Source organism: Pithys albifrons, chromosome 15 (genome assembly GCF_047495875.1).
Source record: "Pithys albifrons albifrons isolate INPA30051 chromosome 15, PitAlb_v1, whole genome shotgun sequence".
NCBI lineage: Eukaryota > Metazoa > Chordata > Aves > Passeriformes > Thamnophilidae > Pithys > Pithys albifrons.
In genome coordinates, this window is record NC_092472.1 from 3,824,694 (window position 1) to 3,843,440 (window position 18,747).

The 18,747-nt window shown below is 49.1% G+C and overlaps 1 protein-coding gene across 1 annotated transcript in view; it reads left to right on the forward strand.

Annotated features, from left to right (window-relative positions):
- The first annotated feature begins 221 nt into the window (after positions 1-221).
- The window catches only part of PFDN1 (prefoldin subunit 1), a 36,541-nt gene continuing 18,015 nt past the window's right edge, over positions 222-18,747 (forward strand). The window contains exons 1-2 of the mRNA XM_071570071.1: positions 222-283; positions 1,381-1,547. Of these exons, the coding sequence (XP_071426172.1) occupies positions 251-283; positions 1,381-1,547 (200 nt within the window). The 5' untranslated portion in view covers positions 222-250. The remainder of the gene's footprint in view (positions 284-1,380; positions 1,548-18,747) is intronic.

The following is an 18,747-nucleotide window of genomic DNA, read 5'->3' on the forward strand; positions in this document are numbered from 1 at the left end:
TCCCTCAGGGGTCCCTGTGCCGGTCGGTCCCTCAGAGGTCTCAGTGCCGGCGGGTCCCTCGGGAGGCCCCAGTGCCGGTGGGTCCCCAGTGCCGGTGGGTCCCTCGGGGATCCCTGTGCCGGTGGGTCCCCAATGCCGGTGAGTCCCTCGGGGATCCCTGTGCCGGCGGATCCCTGAGGGCTCCCAGCGCAGTCGCCACTCCGTCCCTTCCCCGCCCTCAGGGCCGGCGCATGCGCCCTGCGGGGACAAGATGGCGGCGCCCGTGGACCTGGAGCTGAAGAAGGTACGAGGCCCCATCGCGTGTCCCCCCGCGTTCTCCCACCTGTGTCCCCCCACCGTCTGTGTCCGCGCTGTGGGTCCCCCCCATGTCCTCCCATCCCCGCTGTGTCCCCATCCGGTGGGACGTCTCGCGTGTGTCCCCCCACTCGTGTGTGTATCTCCCGCATAGCCCCCCCGTGTTTCTTCCCCCACCCATGTCCCCCTGCCCGTGTGTCCCTCTATGTCCCTCTGAGTGCCCCAGCCATGTGTGTTCGCACCCTGCTGTGTGTGTCCGACCCGTGTGCTCCCCACGTCCCCCTCCTTGTCTGTCCCCACCCGTGTCCCCACACTGTGTATCCTCCTGCTCCTGTGTGTCCCTCCGTGTCCCCTCTGTTCCCCCTCCGTGTTCCCCTTTCATGTCCCTTCCGTGTCCCCTCCGTGTTCCCCCCCCGTGTCCCCCCAGTGTCCTCTCCGTGTCCCCCCCCAATGTCCCCTCCATGTCCCCGTCATGACCCCCCCCAGTGTCCTTTCCATGTCCCTTTCATATCCCCCCAGTGTCCCCCACGTTTCCCCTTCTGTGTCCCCCCCATGTCCCCCCAGTGTCCCCTCCGTTTCCCCCCCATATCCCCCCCGGTGTTTCCTCCCGTGTCCCCCCCGTGCCCCCCTCCATGTTCTCCCCAGTGTCCCCCTTCATGTCCCCCTCCGTGTCCCCCCATGCCCTCTCCGTGTCCGTGCCGTGTGTTCCCAAGTCCCTTCCGTGTCCCCCCCTTGTGTCTCCCCCTTGTGTCCCCCCCTCCGTGTCCCTCCATGTCCCCCCAGTGTCCTCCCATGTCCTCTCCGTGTCCGTGCCATGTCTTCCCATGTCCCCTCCGTGTCCCCCCTTGTGTCCCCCCCCCGGTGTTCCCCCCGGGTGTTCCCTCAGTGTCCCCACGTGTCCCCCCTTGTGTCCCCCTTCGTGTCCCCCCCATGCCCCCCGGTGTTCCCTCCCGTGTTTCCTCCGTGTCCCCCCCCATGTCCCTCCCATGTTCCCCCCGTGCCCCTCCCCAGTGTCCCCTCCGTGTCCCCTCTATCCCCGCATCCCGGGGCCGGGTGTGTCCCCGCTGACGCCGCTGTCCCGGCCAGGCCTTCACGGAGCTGCAGGCCAAGGTGATGGACACGCAGCAGAAGGTGAAACTGGCGGACCTGCAGATCGAGCAGCTCAGCAAGACCAAGAAACACGCGCACCTCACGGACACCGAGGTGATGATGCTGGTGGACGAGACCCGCATGTACGAGGGCGTGGGCAGGATGTGAGTACCGGCTGGAGAGGGGCTGGGCCCGGCTCTGCCTCCGGGGAGGGGGGATCCTCCATTCGGGAAGGACACTGAGGGGCTGGAGTGGGTGCAGGGAAGGGCAACGGAGCTGGGGAAGGGGTTGGAGCAGCAGGTGTGGCTGTGGGAGCTGGGGGGGCTCAGCCTGGAGAAAAGGAGGCTCGGGGGAACCTTCTCACTCTCTCTGATGAGGGTGGAGTCAGGCTCTGAAGGGAAATTCTGGCCAGGTGGGGGTTGGTCTCTTCTCCCAGGCACTCAGCAATAGGACAAGGGGGCACAATGGGCTCAAACTCTGCCAGGGGAAATTGAAGTTGGAGATGAGAGAAAAATTGTTTGCAGAGAGAAGGCTCAGGCATTGGAATGGGCTGCCCAGAGAGGGGGTGGATTCCCCATCCCTGGAGGTTTTTCAGCTGAGCTTGGCTGTGGCACTGAGTGCCATGATCTGGTAAAGGGACTGGAGTTGGACCAAGGGTTGGACTTGATGATCTCGGAGGTATTTTCCAACCCAATCCATTCTATGATTCTATCATTCTATGTTTCTGCTCCCAGGGAACAAGGGACAGGACGAGGACATAGCCTTAAGCTTCTCCAGGGGAGGTTTAGTTTGGACATCAGGAAGAATTTCATTATGGGAACGGTGATTGAACACTGGAATGGGCTGTCCAGGGCACTGGGGAGTCACCATCTCTGGAGGTGTTTAAGGGCCTGGCACTCATTGCTCTGGTCTTGGTGACAGGGTGTTGTTCAGTCATAGACTGGACTCATTGATCTCAAAGGTCTTTTCCAGCCTGATTCTGTGATTCTGAGACCTCCAGGCTGCTGCCCTGGGCAGGATCTCTCCCTTTCACAAAGAGCACACCAGCTTTTCTCTCAGCATATTCATTTCTTTCCTTTTTCCCTTTGTCTTTCATTTCTACTTCCAGCAATCTGCCTGGGAATGCAGTGAGCCTGACTGAGTATGTGGGCCATTGACTTTAGGGTTGGACTCGATGATCCTTGTGGGTCCCTTCCAACTCAGAATAGTCTGTGATTCTGTGACTATTACCCCTTGGGATTAGGTACCAGCTGCCTTGAAGAAGGGCTGTTAGAAATGGTATTGCCTTTGTGTGGTTTTGCTGCTGGCTGGCTCAGCTCCTGGCCCTCAGCTCAGGCACCTCTGGGAAGTTTGTAATTTTGACTTGCAGAGCAGCACTCTGATGCTGAAGAGCATTTGTGAGGAGGCTCTCACAGATCTGCCCTGTGTCAGTCATTTCCTATGTAGTTTGCATCAAACTCCTTAACCCCCTGTGCACAGTTCATATTCCATGGAAATGCCCTTTGCAGTGTTGTGCCAAGAAATGGATATAATCAGAGAATCATAGAATGGATTGGGTTGGAAAAGACCTCCGAGATCAGCAAGTCCAACCCTTGATCCAACCCCACTGTGATCACCAGCCCAGGGCACTCCGTGCCCTGGGCTGGTGATCACAGTGGGGTTGGATCAAGACATGGTTGGATCAAGTCATGGTGATCACAGTAGGGTTGGATCAAGACATGGTTGGATCAAGTCATGGTGATCACAGTAGGGTTGGATCAAGACATGGTTGGATCAAGTCATGGTGATCACAGTAGGGTTGGATCAAGATGTGGTTGGATCAAGTCATGGTGATCACAGTGGGGTTGGATCAACACGTGGTGGATTCTCACTCAGTGCCACATCCATAGAATCACAGAATGGATTGGGTTGGAAAAGACCTCTGAGATCATCAAGTCCAACCCTTGGTCCAACTCCAGTCCCTTTACCAGATCATGGCACTAAGTGCCACAGTCAATCTCAGTTTAAAAACCTCCAGGGATGGTCAATGCCATTGCTTGGATCTTTTCAAATCCTTGGAAGTGAGCATGAAGTAGTGTGGGTACTCCCAGTGCTCTGATAAAGATGTGCTTTGTATGTTGAGTGTCTGTCAAAAGAAACACCTTAAACCAGACCTAAGGTGATCCTTGTGTGTCCCTTCCAACTCAGAATAGTCTGTGATTCTGTGAGGTGTTTAGATTAATTTCCACAACACCCTTTGTTGGGATTTCAGCAGCCTCTGGTACAAGCACGTACAGAGTGGTCTCAAATCTGAAACATGTGCTTGCTTGACAAGTATCACACCAGATTTCTGTGTTTCTGATGTGAGAAATGGGATTTTTCCCTTGTCCTCTTGTGAGCTGGGTCACAGTGATGCCTGCTCAACTCGGGGTGTGCTTTGTCAGACACTGGATCTGCTCTGCCTGCTGCCACAAGGGGTGATTGTATCGACCTCTCCCCCACCCTGTGTGCCCCACCCTCTTCGTGTCACAGGGGATGATCACAGGGCAGTGAGCCAGGTCAGGCTGCAAGTGCCCTGATCCTTCAGCCCACACAATCTCCAGTTGCAGGGAGGTGGCAGGACTGGGAAGCCAGGAATGGTGTGTACTTTGGCTTTCACTGAGGGTTTTCAGGTCAGTTTGTACCCAGACTCATGGAGGTGTCCAGAGTGACAGCCCCTTCTTGGTTCCCACTAAATAAACTTTTCCAAGTGGGTGCATTCAATGCTGGGTTTGGTGACTGGTACCTTAGAAGGAGACACATTCTGGTCCTTGCAAGAGGGAACTGATTGACCCAGGCAGGCTGCAGATGTGGTAAACACTCATGTCTGGAGTAGTCATGAGATGTCTCAAAAGGTAATTTTTCTGTTTGGGTTTTGTCAAAGAGCAGACAGATGAAGAGTAGAAGATAATTCTGGAGCAAACATATTTTTCTAAAGCCCTTTTAAAATCCAAAAAGGACAGAAGTCTCTCCAGATACCCTACAAATGTGAGTGTATTGGTGTTGCAAAGTAATCCTGCCTGTGAATCAGACGTGGGGAGCAGGTGGTGTTTCAGTGCTGGCTTGAAGTGCATTTGTCTGCTCTCTGCTTCTGCCTCCTCCTTAGGGATAAGAGACACCTTCTTGGTGTCCTAAGCTATTTACCTTTCTTCTGTGTGCAGGAGCTGTGGGAGTCACAGTCTCCTGGGAGGCCTGTTTTCCTTCCCATGCCCAGCCAGGTGCCCTGGCAGCTCTGGCTCCTTGGGGATGGCAGAGGCGCCGGCAGGAAAATATTTGCATTATGATAGTGTTTAAAAACTGAACTCTTCATGGGCTTTGCTGTACTAGTTGCTATGCAAATAGAGATTAAGAGACTGCTCTTCTTCTGAGCACTACTCAGTCACTCTTTTTTTTTATTTTTTTTTGTCCTGCCCAAGCTTGACAGGGTATTTCTGTGAGCTCTGCCTGTCCTGGCCATGGGGCTGCAGCTGCCTTGCCAATTGATGTGATCTGTGTCACCTCCTAGTGCAGGGAACACCAACAAGGACATGAGGCACTTCCTAGAGCCCATTTCAACTGCGAGTAGAGAATTTATTGCTGAAATCTGGGCTTTTAGCAAAGCAGGCTAAAGCAGCCCTTGAGCAGGAGTTAAAGTCCAAGGTCAGTCTGGCATCTTTTGTTCCACTGGAGACCAAAGGAGGTGGTCGCTATGGTTCTTCTGAACATAGAAGCTGTGTTCCATGAAGTGGAATAGCAGATGTTTAAATTTGTTGGCTTCATTGGCTTGCATGGATGTGAAGTTGGGTCACCAGAGGGATATTTGCGATGTCTTAATTTCATTTGCGTAGTCCAGCATGCAAATGTTGGAGCTCTCAGGAGTTCCAGTTACCCAGGAAGGGTGGAGGTTTGCGTCAGCATTAACTCTGATTGTCAGGGCTCTTCTGCTTGAATAGCTGAATTCTTTGAAATAGTTTTTATGCTTCTATTCCTGTGCTCCATTTTTTTTTTAGTTTCCTTTTTTGTTTCTCCAGCCCATTTAAGCTGCTCCTTATAACGTGGCTTCTGATAGGGTTTCTCTGTTTTGTGTCCAGCTTTGGTGTTCTGGGCTGTGTGCACAGTATGGGCAGTTCTGTAGGACAAGATACCCCAGGTTTTCGTGGAACTTGAAGGCCTGGGGAACAGTGGGGACATGCTGCATCCTGGGAGGAAGTCTGTCCACTTGGACACTTCCGCACTACTTGGAAAGCACTTGTGGGTTTTTGTTCTCTGAACCCCAATCTTGACCCTCCTCCCTTTCCTAAGGGCTCTCCCCTGCATTGGTAGTGAATGTGAAAGCCCGTTTGTTGTTCCTCAATTGGCCTTCCTTTTTCCTCGCAAATATCGCAGTTTGTGTAACAAACCAAAGCCTTCCTGGCCTCCACATGTGGGGCTCGATTTACTCCTGCTGAAGCTATTTCTGGTTTGACACAAGAAATGTCAGTGCCACATAGTAAGAGCTGATGAATTGCTGTGTACTGTACATCTCCATGAGGCTGGGATATCATCTGGGAGGTGGCATCTTGCCAAATACATTTCAGTTCTGTTACTTCATACCCTTTTGAAAGGCCTGTTACGTAGCCTGAGACAGCTACCACTGTGCTGGGCTTCTGCTTGGGCTATTTGGGAACTGATATCATCGTGTTGCTTTGAGAACTATGTTGAAAGTTTAAGCTTCAGAATTCTGTCTGAATATTTCAGACCTTTCCCTTTACATTCTTCTACCCCATAACCTGGACAAGATCCTTATTTACAGCAGAAAAATGTCTGGCACTTGTGCAGGGCACAGTGAGGAGAGCACTGCAGTTTTTCATGCCATGCCAGAATAGACAGCCAGTTTTGGTTTGGTATTGCTTTATCATCAGTTTACTTGGGCAGCAAATGGGAGAACACTTAAAGAGAGAAAATATAAGAAAGTAAAAATCAAGCAAATGCTGTAGCTCCACTTTCTGTTCAAGGTTTTCTGCAAGTGTAGTATATTATCACAGCTGTCCCTATAAAGGGACTTTGTGCCATTACACTATTTTACAGGACAGCTGTAATAATATAATTTTGACTTTTTTTTAAAGAGTGTTTCAGATATTTGGAGGCTGAACCCTACACAAGTGAAACCTGAGAAAGGATTAAATGTCCTTGATCATTCCTGGGATTTAAGCGTGTTGTTGCATTTACTGAGATTCTGGTATTTGTTTGAAAATGAGCCATCATCAGTCCCTGTAAGCTCTTCCCTGGATCCCCAGGGACAGCAGTCACTGCTGCACATCCCTCCATGCAGCTGCAGGAGCTGCATTTTCCCTGTTTGTTTGTGTGTGTGTGAGGGTGGTGTTTATTCTACCAGTGCAGATCCCTGCAGAACATGCTCAGCTGTCCTGTGATTCCCATATCAAAAAACTCATAAAGAGCTGAAGGACACGCAAGGCTTAATCTTTGTGGTTCAGTTGCTAACTATAGGCTGGTGTGTGAAATCCGAGTGGCTTCTCCATGGCCCCTCTCTGTGGGGAAGGCTCGGGGTGGCGCTGGGGCCCTGCCGAGGGGTGGCAGGTGCTGCAGGCACAGCCAGCGCTGCTTCATGAGGGGAAAGTCCTGCTCATCAACCCTGTCTTCCTTCTGCCACAGGGGAACCCACCTAGCTGGTCTGGGAAAGCCAGGAGATGTAATCTTTCTGGGCTTCACAGAGCCTTGGTCTCCCAGGATCCTTCTAGACAAAGTGTCCAGCCCACAGCTGGGTAACTGTGTTATGTGGTGGGTGAGCAGCTGGCTCACAGGTCAGGCTCAGAGGGTGACAGTCACTGGGGTGACACCAGGCTGGTGGCCTGTCACTAGTGGGGTTCCACAGGGCCCTGTGCTCTACAACATCTTCAATAACGACTTGGACACAGGACTGGAAGGGACACTAAGTAAGGAAGTTTGCCCACACTAAATTGGGAGGAGCTGTCAACTCCCTCAAGGGCAGAGAGGCCCTGCAGAGACACCTTGAGGAATCAGGGAGATGGGTAATCATCAACCAGGTGAAGTTTAACAAGGGCAAGTGCTGGATTCTGCACCTGGGACAGGGCAACCCTGGCTGTGTGTATAGACTGGGAAGTGAGAGGCTGGAGAGCAGCTCTGGAAAGGGCCAGGGGGTCCTGATGAGTGGCCAGTTGGCCATGAGTCAGCAGTGCCCTGGAGCCAGGAGGGACATCCCTGTCCTGGGGGGCATCAGGCACAGCATGGCCAGGTGAGGGAGGGGATTGTCCTGCCCTGGGGCAGCCTCACCTGCAATGGGGGGGCAGTTTGGAGCACCACAGTATGAAAAAGACATTAAGCTATTGGAGGGTGTCCAAAGGAGAGACAGGAGGATGGTGAAGAGTCTGGAGGGGGAGCCTCATGAGGAGCAGCTGAGCTCACTTGGTGTGTTCAGCTGGAGGAGACTGAGGTCAGACCTCATTGGGGTCTTCAACATCCTCCCAAGGGGCAGTGGAGGGGCAGGTACCAAACTCCTCACTTTTGAGAGCAGTGGCAGGATTTGAAGGAATGGCTGGAGCTGTGTCAGTTTGGATATCAGGAAAAGCTTTTTCACCCAGAGGGTGCTTGGACACTGGAACAGACTCCCCAGGGCAGTGGTCACAGACCAAGCCTGAGAGAGTTCCAGAAGCATTTAAGTTGACATGAGTTCCACTGGTGTGTGTTAGTATCAGCCTGTGCTCAGTATGGCATTTATAAACTTAAAGCTCCTCCACACAGATACTGAAAAAGGGAGGATTTATTTTCCACAGTAAGTCTTGTGTGTACAAGTTACTCAGGCTCTGAGCTGTGAAGAAAACAAAATTTGTGTCCAGCTGCTTGACCACTGTTTCTGCTGCACATTGAATGAGGTCAGACATGTTGAGAGCTGCTGCATGAGAGATCTGAGGCTACATGGTCATAAGCCAAAAGGTTTTCCATCACCCAGTTGTGTTTATTTCAGATTTTTTTTTATTTTGAACTGCTCATTTTTGTTGCAGCCTGAACGGTGATCTTCACAGTGTTGGGTGTGAGTGCATCCATGAAACTTTGCATGAGCTTTTTAGAGAGCTTTTGTGGAAACCCAAGATGAGAATGGTGCACACAGGGGTGATGCCTGTACGGCTGCCTGTGATTTGCTCAGTGAGGTGAAGGGCAGCAGTTGGTTGTCCTCCCCTGTGAGAGGAGCACAGCTGGTCTGTGGGCTCTGTGCTTACTGCTGACAGCAGTGGGGTACTGGGAGTCTGGGCTCGTGGGTTTGGTTCCAGCTCAGAAAGGGAGCTTGTTCTTGGGGGCACAGGCTGCTTTTCCAAACTGACATCTTCTGATTTCTCAAACACATTCCCTCCCACTGCCCTTGCTCTGCTTAGTTCTTGATCTTATTCCTGCTGCCCTGGGCTGCTCGTTTGTAATCTCCTGGATATCTTGCTCCAGTTAGAGCTCTCCTGCCCTGCTGCTCTACATAATTTCTCCAAGCAATACCAAAACGTCAGAGGAGAAAAGATTTCCATGCCTTATGTGCAAGATGTCTATCTGCCCTGTTCTAGGAAACAGCTGCATTTCTTTAAAAAATCAGCTTTAGGCAAGAGAACTTGGACGTGTCTGATAAGTCAGTGTTTGGCAAATGCATAAGCAGCAGAAGCAAGGGGTCTTACAATAAAAATATTAGCTAATTTAAAATAAAAATAGGTCTTTTACTTATCCCTACTTGAAATAAGCCTGTTATAGTCCCCCACCTACTGTGTGGGTGTTCCCATAGAAGATTAGCCATACAGCTTTTCCTCGATCCTTGTCTCCCTTGCCTGGGGACATTTAACTCTTTAGGAACATTTTTCTCTTGGCTCTAGGACTGTGACATTCAAACAACTTTGTTCTGTTATTTTCTTTATCCTTAACTTTTCCCCTACTTGTTATGTGGAAGGAGATACCTGAGTAAACTTAGAGATGAAATCTGGGTGGAGAAAACCAGGATTAGGAGGGGGACAGGCTGCTCCTACAAACTGCCCTTGTTGCTGGAAGAGGCAGTTTGGACTGCTGTGCTCCCAGGGCAGTCATAGAATCATAGAATGGATTGGGTGGGAAAAGCCCTCTCAGATCATCAAGTCCAACCCTTGGTCCAACTCCAGTCCCTTTACCAGATCATGGCACTCAGTGCCACGGCCAAGCTCAGGTTCAAAACCTCCAGGGATGGGGAATCCACCCCCTCTCTGGGCAGCCCATTCCAATGCCTGAGCACTCTCTCTGGAAAGAATTTTTTTCTGCTCTCCAACTTCAATTTCCCCTGGCAGAGCTTGAGCCCATCGTGCCCCCTTGTCCTATTGCTGAGTGCCTGGGAGAAGAGACCAACCCCCACCTGGCCAGAACTTCCTTTCAGGAAATGCCAGGGCCTTCCGGGAGCCCTGTGTTTGCAGGTCAGGCTGTTGTGGGCAGGGAGGGCTGTAAAAAGCCACCTTGGTTTTGTCACTGCCCCCAGAAAGAGGGAAGGTGGGCTCCTCTGCAAATATAACCCTTCTGTTGGTTCAGTGGCTCAGATATCTGTTGGGATACCTGCTGGGCAAGTGTGAAATGTTTCTGAGGACCTTAAACTGCTCCTGGTTTTGTGACCCGCTGTGCCAAAGGACTTTGCAAAACCATTCAGGAACATGACCAAATAATTTCTGAAACTGGTGAGGGGACTGGAGCACAAGTGCTGTGGGGAGAAGCTGAGGGAGCTGGGGGTGTTTAGTCTGGAGAAGAGGAGGCTCAGAGGTGACCTCAGCACTGTCTGGAACTGCCTGAAGGGAAGTTGTGGCCAGGTGGGGGTTGGTCTCTTCTCCCAGGCACTCAGCAATAGGACAAGGGGGCACGATGGGCTCAAGCTGTGCCAGGGGAAATTGGAGATCAGAAAAAAATTCTTTGCAGAGAGAGTGTTCAGGCATTGGAATGGGCTGCCCAGAGAGGGGGTGGATTCCCCATCCCTGGGGGTTTTGAACCTGAGCTTGGCCGTGGCACTGAGTGCCATGATCTGGTAAAGGGACTGGAGTTGGACCAAGGGTTGGACTTGATGATCTCGGAGGTCTTTTCCAACCCAATCCATTCTATGAGTCTAAGTTCTCCAAGCATGTAAAATGTCACTCTGGTATTCTGAAACAACAAGAAACTTCAATCTGTTTTAATATTTAGTGGATTTAAAGTACTATATTTTGAGTCTCTTTCTCTAGTTCCTGAAGGAAATTCCACAATCAAGGGAGAGAGTCCTTGGGGAAATACTGAGTGTTGGAGCACTTCTTTCAGGATACAGGGCTGTTTCTCTGCTTTAGCACAAAGGATGTGGCTTTCCTGCAGCAGAGAGGAATGGCCAGATCACTGGGCCAGCCCCTGTCTTGCTTGGAGAGGCTCTTCCATGTGTGGAGTCAATGGATGTCCAGCCTGCAGGTCAGGGTGTGACAGGGTACTCAGAGCCCAGTGATTTGGCCATTAATACATGGATAATATATTATTTTTATGTGGAACAGCCTTGGAACAAATGAGGAGTTTAGTTCTGAGCATCCTGACCTGTTCAGAGCCTGAAAGAAGGAGGGATTCACTCATGGCCCCTGCATTAAAACACTGAATGAAACACAGGGAAACCCATCCTGTGAGATGAGATCTCCATTTTACACCAGTTTAATGCAGAGATGCAACAACCAAAGTGCTGCATCAAATCTTGAATCAAATGCAAGACATCTTCTGTCTTGAATTCTTACTTTGTTTCCTCCAAAACTATTTGCTGAATTAACAGAATGTTTTGGCTGGTTTAGAAAAAAAAATTAATCACTTGGTCTTTCTGAGAAGAAATGACTTTCCAAAATAACAGCCAGCCTTCTTTGGTCCACAAATGCTGATTCTGAGAAGTTTGTTCTTGCTGACTGGGACACAGCAGTGTGATTGTTTTGGTGCTGGCTAATTTAGCTCCAGAATCCAGAAATATCTGTCTGTTAGTGTTATGCTTGAATTCTTTTGGCCTGGTTATCTTTGCCTGCACTGCTGGGATGTTTGCTGTAGGGCTTTGATGCTTTGTTGCAGCAGGATTTGGGATGTGCAGAAGCCAAGGCTGTGCTATTTATCCATAGGCTGGGGCTTCCTCCTTCCTTTGCATATCAAAGGTTTCCTCCTGAGTAAGGCCAAAAGCATTTTTATAAATCTTTTTGTTGCAGCAGTGGATGGATTTGCTGTTCAAATAAGATGCATCCTGATTTTGCTGCTTTCCCTGCACAGGTTCTTGGGGAAGGGCTGCTGGGAAGGGCATAAGTTTGCCTGTCTGAGTGTAGCAGTATCTCCATGCCACTCATTTTGCTACTGCAAAGTTCACTTTTCTGATCACAGAAGATTTACCAAGAAAAAAAAATTTAAATAGAAATTTCTATAGGCTTGGTTGACCCCCAACATTTGCTTGTTTGTGTTTTCCTTGGTGCATGTTCATGAAATGTAGTTTTTATTTAAAAAAAAACCCCAAACATTCTTCCGTAGGAAACTGTGGGGAATTCTTAAAAATAGAACAGACTTTAGAAATGGATCTTGGCATCCTATTATTGGAAAAATTGTTTCTGTTTTCTGCTGCTTGCAACTTTCAAATATGGCACAACCCAGACTGCAAAAAAATCTATTTGAGGTGCATGTGCTGGTTGGTGTGTTGTTGTCATCTGAGTTCCCTTGGCTTAAACAGGCTACAGGTCATCAGTGCTACACACTGAGAAATTATATTAAAGGAAAATTAACGTATAAAATCACTAAACCAGGAATATAGTGAGGAAAAACTCCTCGTGGGGGATTTCAATTCCATGAACTGCTGTCATGCTTGGACTGTTTTCCCACTGGTTTGAAGCTCAGATGTTATGAATTCCTGTATGATGGAGAGGAGGCATTTGCTTGCTTCTTTTTTTTTTTTTAATTCCATTTATGTCAATTGAGCCCTCTAAAAGAATTTATGATGTTCATTAAAAGCAGACCACAGTACTGTTTGATTATTTTGGGCTGTGCTATATTTAATGCACACTTAGAGGTATATTCCTGCTTTCTTTTTTTAAAGAACCAAGCATGAACAATGGTATAAATCTACCATCTAGTTAAGTGTCTGGCAATGCAGAAACTGCTGTTTGCAAGCTGTGTTACTATCTTGGCTCGAGGTAATATAATATGCTGTAGCTATTGACAGATCTCCCCCCAAAAAAAGAAAAAATAAAAAGTGAAAACTCAATGTAAACATGGCCTGAAGTGCAGCCCAAACCCTCTGCAGGGCTGGAGGCACCAGGACATCCGTGCAGGGCTCTGAGGAACAAAACAGAGGGGCACTCTCTGTTCAAATCCTTTAGCTCCTTAAGTAAATAGGTTTATGGCTTACAAATGTTCAGCAGAGTAAAAGTTGCCCTTGCTGGGCTGACATAAGCCGGGGCTTGGCCGGTGGCCACCGCGGCTATTCCCGGTCTCCGTGTGCTCTGGTGTGTCCAGCTGGGCTCACACGGGTTCCCAAACACCTCCTGGTGCCCATCCAGCAATCTGGGGACAGCAGTGGAATCATGGAATGGATTGGGTTGGGAAAGACCTCCAAGATCAGCAAGTCCCACCCTTGATCCAACCCTACTGTGATCACCAGCCCAGGGCACAGAGTGCCCTGGGCTGGTGATCACAGTGGGGTTGGATCAAGATGTGGTGGATTCTCCCTCAGTGCCACATCCATAGAATCACAGAATGGATTGGGTTGGAAAAGACCTCCCAGATCATCAAGTCCAACCCTTGGGCCAACTCCAGGCCCTTTACCAGATCAGGGCACTCAGTGCCACGGCCAATCTCAGTTGAAAAACCTCCAGGGATGGGGAATCCACCCCCTCTCTGGGCAGCCCATTCCAATGCCTGAGCACTCTCTCTGCAAGGAATTTTTTTCTGATAAGGAAGGACATGAGAATTGTGAACTGCTGCTCCTTGGAATGTGTTCATGTATAATCCTCCCAGGTTTTGTTTTGCTTCAAGGTATGTGGGAATAGTTGGGGTCAGATATATCTGGGGTGACCCAGTGAGACGACTGACCACTAAAATAGATGCAAACATAGGAAAAGTTTCAACTCATCTGCTCCAGCTCCATCTGTTCTGAACCAGCTCTAGTTAAGGCATATGATCTGTTGATGGGAAAGTCAAAATCAGCCTAAAAAAATGCGAAACCTTTAGACATGAAGGGTGGCAGCACAAGCCATAATTAGTGATGATTTTTCTTTCTTTCTTTTTTTTTTTTTTAATATTGCTTCCTTGTCTTGTTTGGAACTGTGTAATTCATCTAGTGTGACTAAAACTGGAATTTGCTGGGGTATAAGTAGGGCCTGTTATGAGCTGCATAAAGAATCATTTCCAGAAGCATCAGCAGACCCTGAGAGAGTGGAAGGGAACTACTGGTTGCTGGCAATTGTGCACAGCTGGCTCTGGTTCAACCAAGCTAGATTGCTTGGGATCAGCTCCTTGGAAACCTTTCTTCCATTGGCTTTGAACAGTACTTAAAATGCAGTAATCCCCTACTGAGTCTGCTCAAAGCTTGAGCAGCAGTGCAAGTTCAAAATTAAAAAGCATCTTTAAATAGATAAGAGCATGACTGAGCTTAGCCCAACTTTTCTCACGGAGTGGTCTGATGGAAGTGCTTAGTTTCAAGGAGCAGGATTTTCCATGTAAATAACTGCTGTGTTACACCACAACATGTTAGGTTGTTTAGAAACACAATAAATATGTTAAAATAATATTATGGCTTTGGAGAAAGTTGTTTGTCTTCAGTATCTTAGGTTTGTGCAGAGGGTTTCCCAGACACAAGGGGAACTGTAAAGCTGAAGTTACAATGACTCTTTATGTGAGCTTGGAGCCAGGTGAATGGACTTTGAGGTCTGTTGCTCATCCTTATTCTAGCAAAACAGCCCTGGACATTCCTGCCTGTAAAATTGTCTCTCTGGAATTAGGCAGAGGGCTGTATATCCATCTGGGCAAGGGGGAGGGCTTGGGCTTCCTCTGGTACCATGTGCCAGTTCCTGCAGGGATCTGTGTGGAGCCAAGTGGGAAATGTTGCTTCTTGGCAGATTGGCTGGAGCAAGTCCTGTGGTCTGTTGTGGGGCTCCTTCACTCCTGCTTTTAATCCTGGAACACAAACAGCCTCTTGAGAAACACTGGATACATGTTTCTTAAACCAGTAAGGGAGAGGAGAGGCTGCTCTTGTCCCAGGCAGCTGGAGTGGGACCAAGGGTTGGACTTGCTGATCTACGAGGTCTTTTCTAACCCAATCCATTCTATGATTCTCCCACTGAAAGCTCCAGGCATGAAGGCTGAAGTTTGTTGCAGCTGCAAGTAAGAAAGTAGGGATTCTTCATGGAAAACCTGAACTATGAGCATCACTGGGACTCCACCTTTAATAATTTAATGACTTATATGTCATAATGAAGAGTGGTGTTTGCTGAACAAACATCTCCATAACCTCATTCATTAAGAGGCAAAACTTGCAGTATTTAATATTATGTCTCAAAGTCAAGTAAACAGGACATTTTGGTGCAAACAGGCTGAGTTATGGAATTACTTATGCTGGGCTAACATGAGTTTGTGGGTGTGAATGTGACACAAAGCTGCAGACAGATGATGAAGTGGGGCAGCACTGCTGACCTGATGAGAATCCAAAGGTCATTTGGGTCAGAGCATCAGGGTGGGCAGTATTAACACTGATCAAACTAAAACTACAAAAAAATTACAGTTGGGAAGGGTTAAGAGATCTCTTCAAAAGGACACAAATGAAGAGCCTCGGAGGGTGTCTATAAAGCACTTTCTGTGCCTTGGGGAAACAAAATTCCTTGATGTGGAGCTAGCAGAGGGAGGAAAATAGAAACAAGTGGGAATATTTAGAGCGAGGTTTCTCTTTCAGTTCCCTCGTGCTCTATTTTTGTTCCTTGTGTTGCACTTGAGAACCAGCAGTCACTGGGAGACTGGAGCACGTAGGTACAGCCAATGGCAACTGCTTGGCTCTGCTCCATGGAGCTGTTCTTGTTGGCAGCCCAGGTCTGGCTGAACACTGCTGGCCTCGGGGACCCCACTCTGCAGCTTTCCTTTCTAATTTCCTCTGTTCTGAGTTTTCACCATTATCTATGGACATTGGAAAAATTGTTAGTTCTCTGGAATGGGGCAAATCCTGCTCTGTTTTTACTGGCCCTTCCCTGTGAAATGGGTGGCCAGCTGAACCCTGGAATGTGCTGAGTTGGTAGGTACTCATTAGGATCGTTGAGTCCAATCCCTGGCCCTGCACAGGACACCCCAAGAATCACACCCTGTGCCTGCCCAAACACTTCCTGAACTCAGACAGGTCGGTGCTGTGATGGGGTGAACTTGTCCATTCTGACCCAGATATTTCTGATGTTAATTTAACAGCAGTAAAAGAGTTCCCGTGTGAAGAGGTGATCATTACTCAGCTTTGTAATGACTGTGGTGCTGAACATGCTTTTGAATCACTGTTTGATAGTGTAGGTGTCATGTTTGACAGATTAGTGTGTTCTGTGACACTTTACTGAGAGGAGGCAGATACAGGTGGACTCATTTCTGGGCCCCTCAGCTGAGGAAAGAGATTGAGGGGCTGGGGCGGGGCCAGAGAAGAGCAACGAGGCTGGATAAGGGACTGGAGCACAAGTGCTGTGGGGAGAGGCTGAGGGAGCTGGGGGTGTTTAGCCTGGAGAAGAGGAGGCTCAGAGGTGACCTCAGCACTGTCTGGAACTCCCTGAAGGGAAGTTGTGGCCAGGTGGGAGTTGGTCTCTTCTCCCAGGCACTCAGCAATAGGACAAGGGGGCACGATGGGCTCAAGCTCTGCCAGGGGAAATTGGAGATGAGAAACAAATTCTTTGCAGAGAGAGTGCTCAGGCATTGGAATGGGCTGCCCAGAGAGGGGGTGGATTCCCCATCCCTGGAGGTTTTTAACCTGAGCTTGGCCGTGGCACTGAGTGCCATGATCTGGTAAAGGGACTGGAGTTGGACCAAGGGTTGGACTTGATGACCTTGGAGGTCTTTTCCAACCCAATCCACTCTGATTCTATAATTTATCTGGGAGAAGATTTGGCTTTGATTCTATGGACTATCAGTATCTAAACTCCATCCCAGTTCAACGTAAGAACTCAGGGAGCTTGGAGCCTCCCATGGACTCCAGCAGAGCTGTGGAGGCAGCTCTTGGGTGCTGCCCTGTCCCCCAGGGTTGGTTTTATCTGTGTCACCTGCCAGGCTCAGCACCACAGGGCAGGAAGGGGCTCAGTGGTGCAGTGACTCACGTGGGGACAGCTCCCAGCTGGTGGTGAAACCCCAGGCACTGAATTCAGCTCACATGTTTGAAAGGCTTGTTCACAAACTCACTCAGGGAAGAAGTCCTCAGAACTTCCCGTGGTTCTTCCACGACCTTGAAAATCTGTAAATAAAATAGCTGCCTTTAACTGAAACCAGGCAGCAGAATGACACTGGCCTATTTCTCCAGGTTGGTGGGGGGAAAAACAAAACTATCAAGTGGGTGTATTACTTAGGGTAATTGGAAAAATGAAATTTAGATTAAATTTAAACTCTGGTTTATTACAAGTGCCCTGCAGCACTTCTGACTTAATGAGGAGAACAAGCATCTGCTTTTACCAGGTGCTGCCAGAAACCACATTGTTTCCTTAGGTGAAATCTTAGGCCAAGGTCTCTGTCGTGTTTATCCCAAGCTAGATGCTAAAAAAACTGATGAGTTTTTTGAATCATTCTTATGTTGGAAAGGGAACTCAGGTTTAAATAGTTAACTGTGGATGTGGATTTGCAGCTTCAGCTTTCAAAGAAGTGGCCTTTGGCAGCTCCCAGGGCAGCACCTGTGTGCTTTAGGCTGAGGGCTCTGTGGTCTCATGGCAGGGAATTCAAAGGGGTGGCTTGAAGACCTGCAGGAAGCTGCTGGCCAGGGCAGGGACATCTGCTCTGCCTCTGAGTAAGCGTGAGAATGGACACAGGTCCCAGCCCACTGTTCTACAGCAGCCACAGTCAGGGTGGCTGTGCCTGTGCCCAGCTGCCCACACAAGCCCTGCCAGTGCAAACTTCAGCCATCCTGTTTTAATTTGCTGCCACACGTCTGCCAGAGCATTGCAGCAGGCTGGCAGGGAGGATATTTTCAATATTTTCCCCAATGAGTGCTGTTGACATTTGCAGAACAGAAGTGAAGTCAGCCAGTTGTTTGTTGGAGGTTTTGGTGCCCGTAGCTCTTCCCAGCCAGTCGGGATCGCCCAGCTCTGGGACCTTCCCAGCTGCAGCTTGGGGAAAATTGCTCAAGCTGTGTTGGGGTTGGGTGTTGTTTTTTAAACCAGGGACGTCAGGGAAACCAAAATGATCAATCTTGCTGTACAATTTGGGGAAGCAAATGAGGAGGGATTCCATTCTTCTTTGCTGCCCCCACAAAAAAGGAAATAATTCAGGAAATGTTCACATACACAGGCAGGCTCAGGGAAGCCGTGACGTGGGAAGGCACTGATGGCTTTGTGTACAGAGGGCATGTTGCAGCTTTGGTATTCACTGGTGGCAGCTAATGCAGAAGCAAGGCAAAATTTGAGTCTGTACCAGGCAGAGTTTGAGTGTTCACCCCAAAATCTGCAGGGATGTGAGTGTGAAGCCTGATGGTTTTTATTCTGCTGGTGTAGGCTCAAGGAAAGAGGATCAAAACTGCATGGTTGCTGGTGGTCCTGAAAAACAGCTCTTCTCTGAGTGGATCCAGGCTCTCCATCTAATAGCAATATAAATAACTTCTCTTTCCTAGAAGGATGGGTTTGGATTAGATTTTCACAAGACTGAGTGAAATTTGCATTTGATTTCAGCAGCCTGGTGTGTGCCAGGACCCCAAACCAGTGGATTGAGAGGGCACCTGTTGGGAAAAGGGGGATTGAGGGGACAAAGAGAGTCTGAGTGAGCTGTGTTGGTAATAACAGGGGCAGACAGAGAACAAAGATGGTGCCAGCAATGAACATGAGCTGAGACTGGGAAGAAACAAGGAGAGATTTGAAGACATTGTGGTGTAAAAGACACAGCAGAGCAGAAGTTCCTGTGGAAAAGAGGAGATGAAGTGGAACAGGGAGAGAAGTGGGAGAAGGAGGCAATTGCTACATGCAGTTAATAGCAGCCCCAAAGAGAGTTTTAATTGGAAACCTGTTATAATTAACCACGGATTTGCTCCCATGCATTTCAGGAATGTGTGGCAGGTAGTTTTCCTTTTGGCTGTTGTGCTGCTGATGCAGAGAACTTTGGGTTTCCTGCCAAGTGACAGATCCGTGTTTGTGCTTACCAGGCTCTGAGCAAACATGTTAATAATGTCATTTGTCATGGGAGATGACT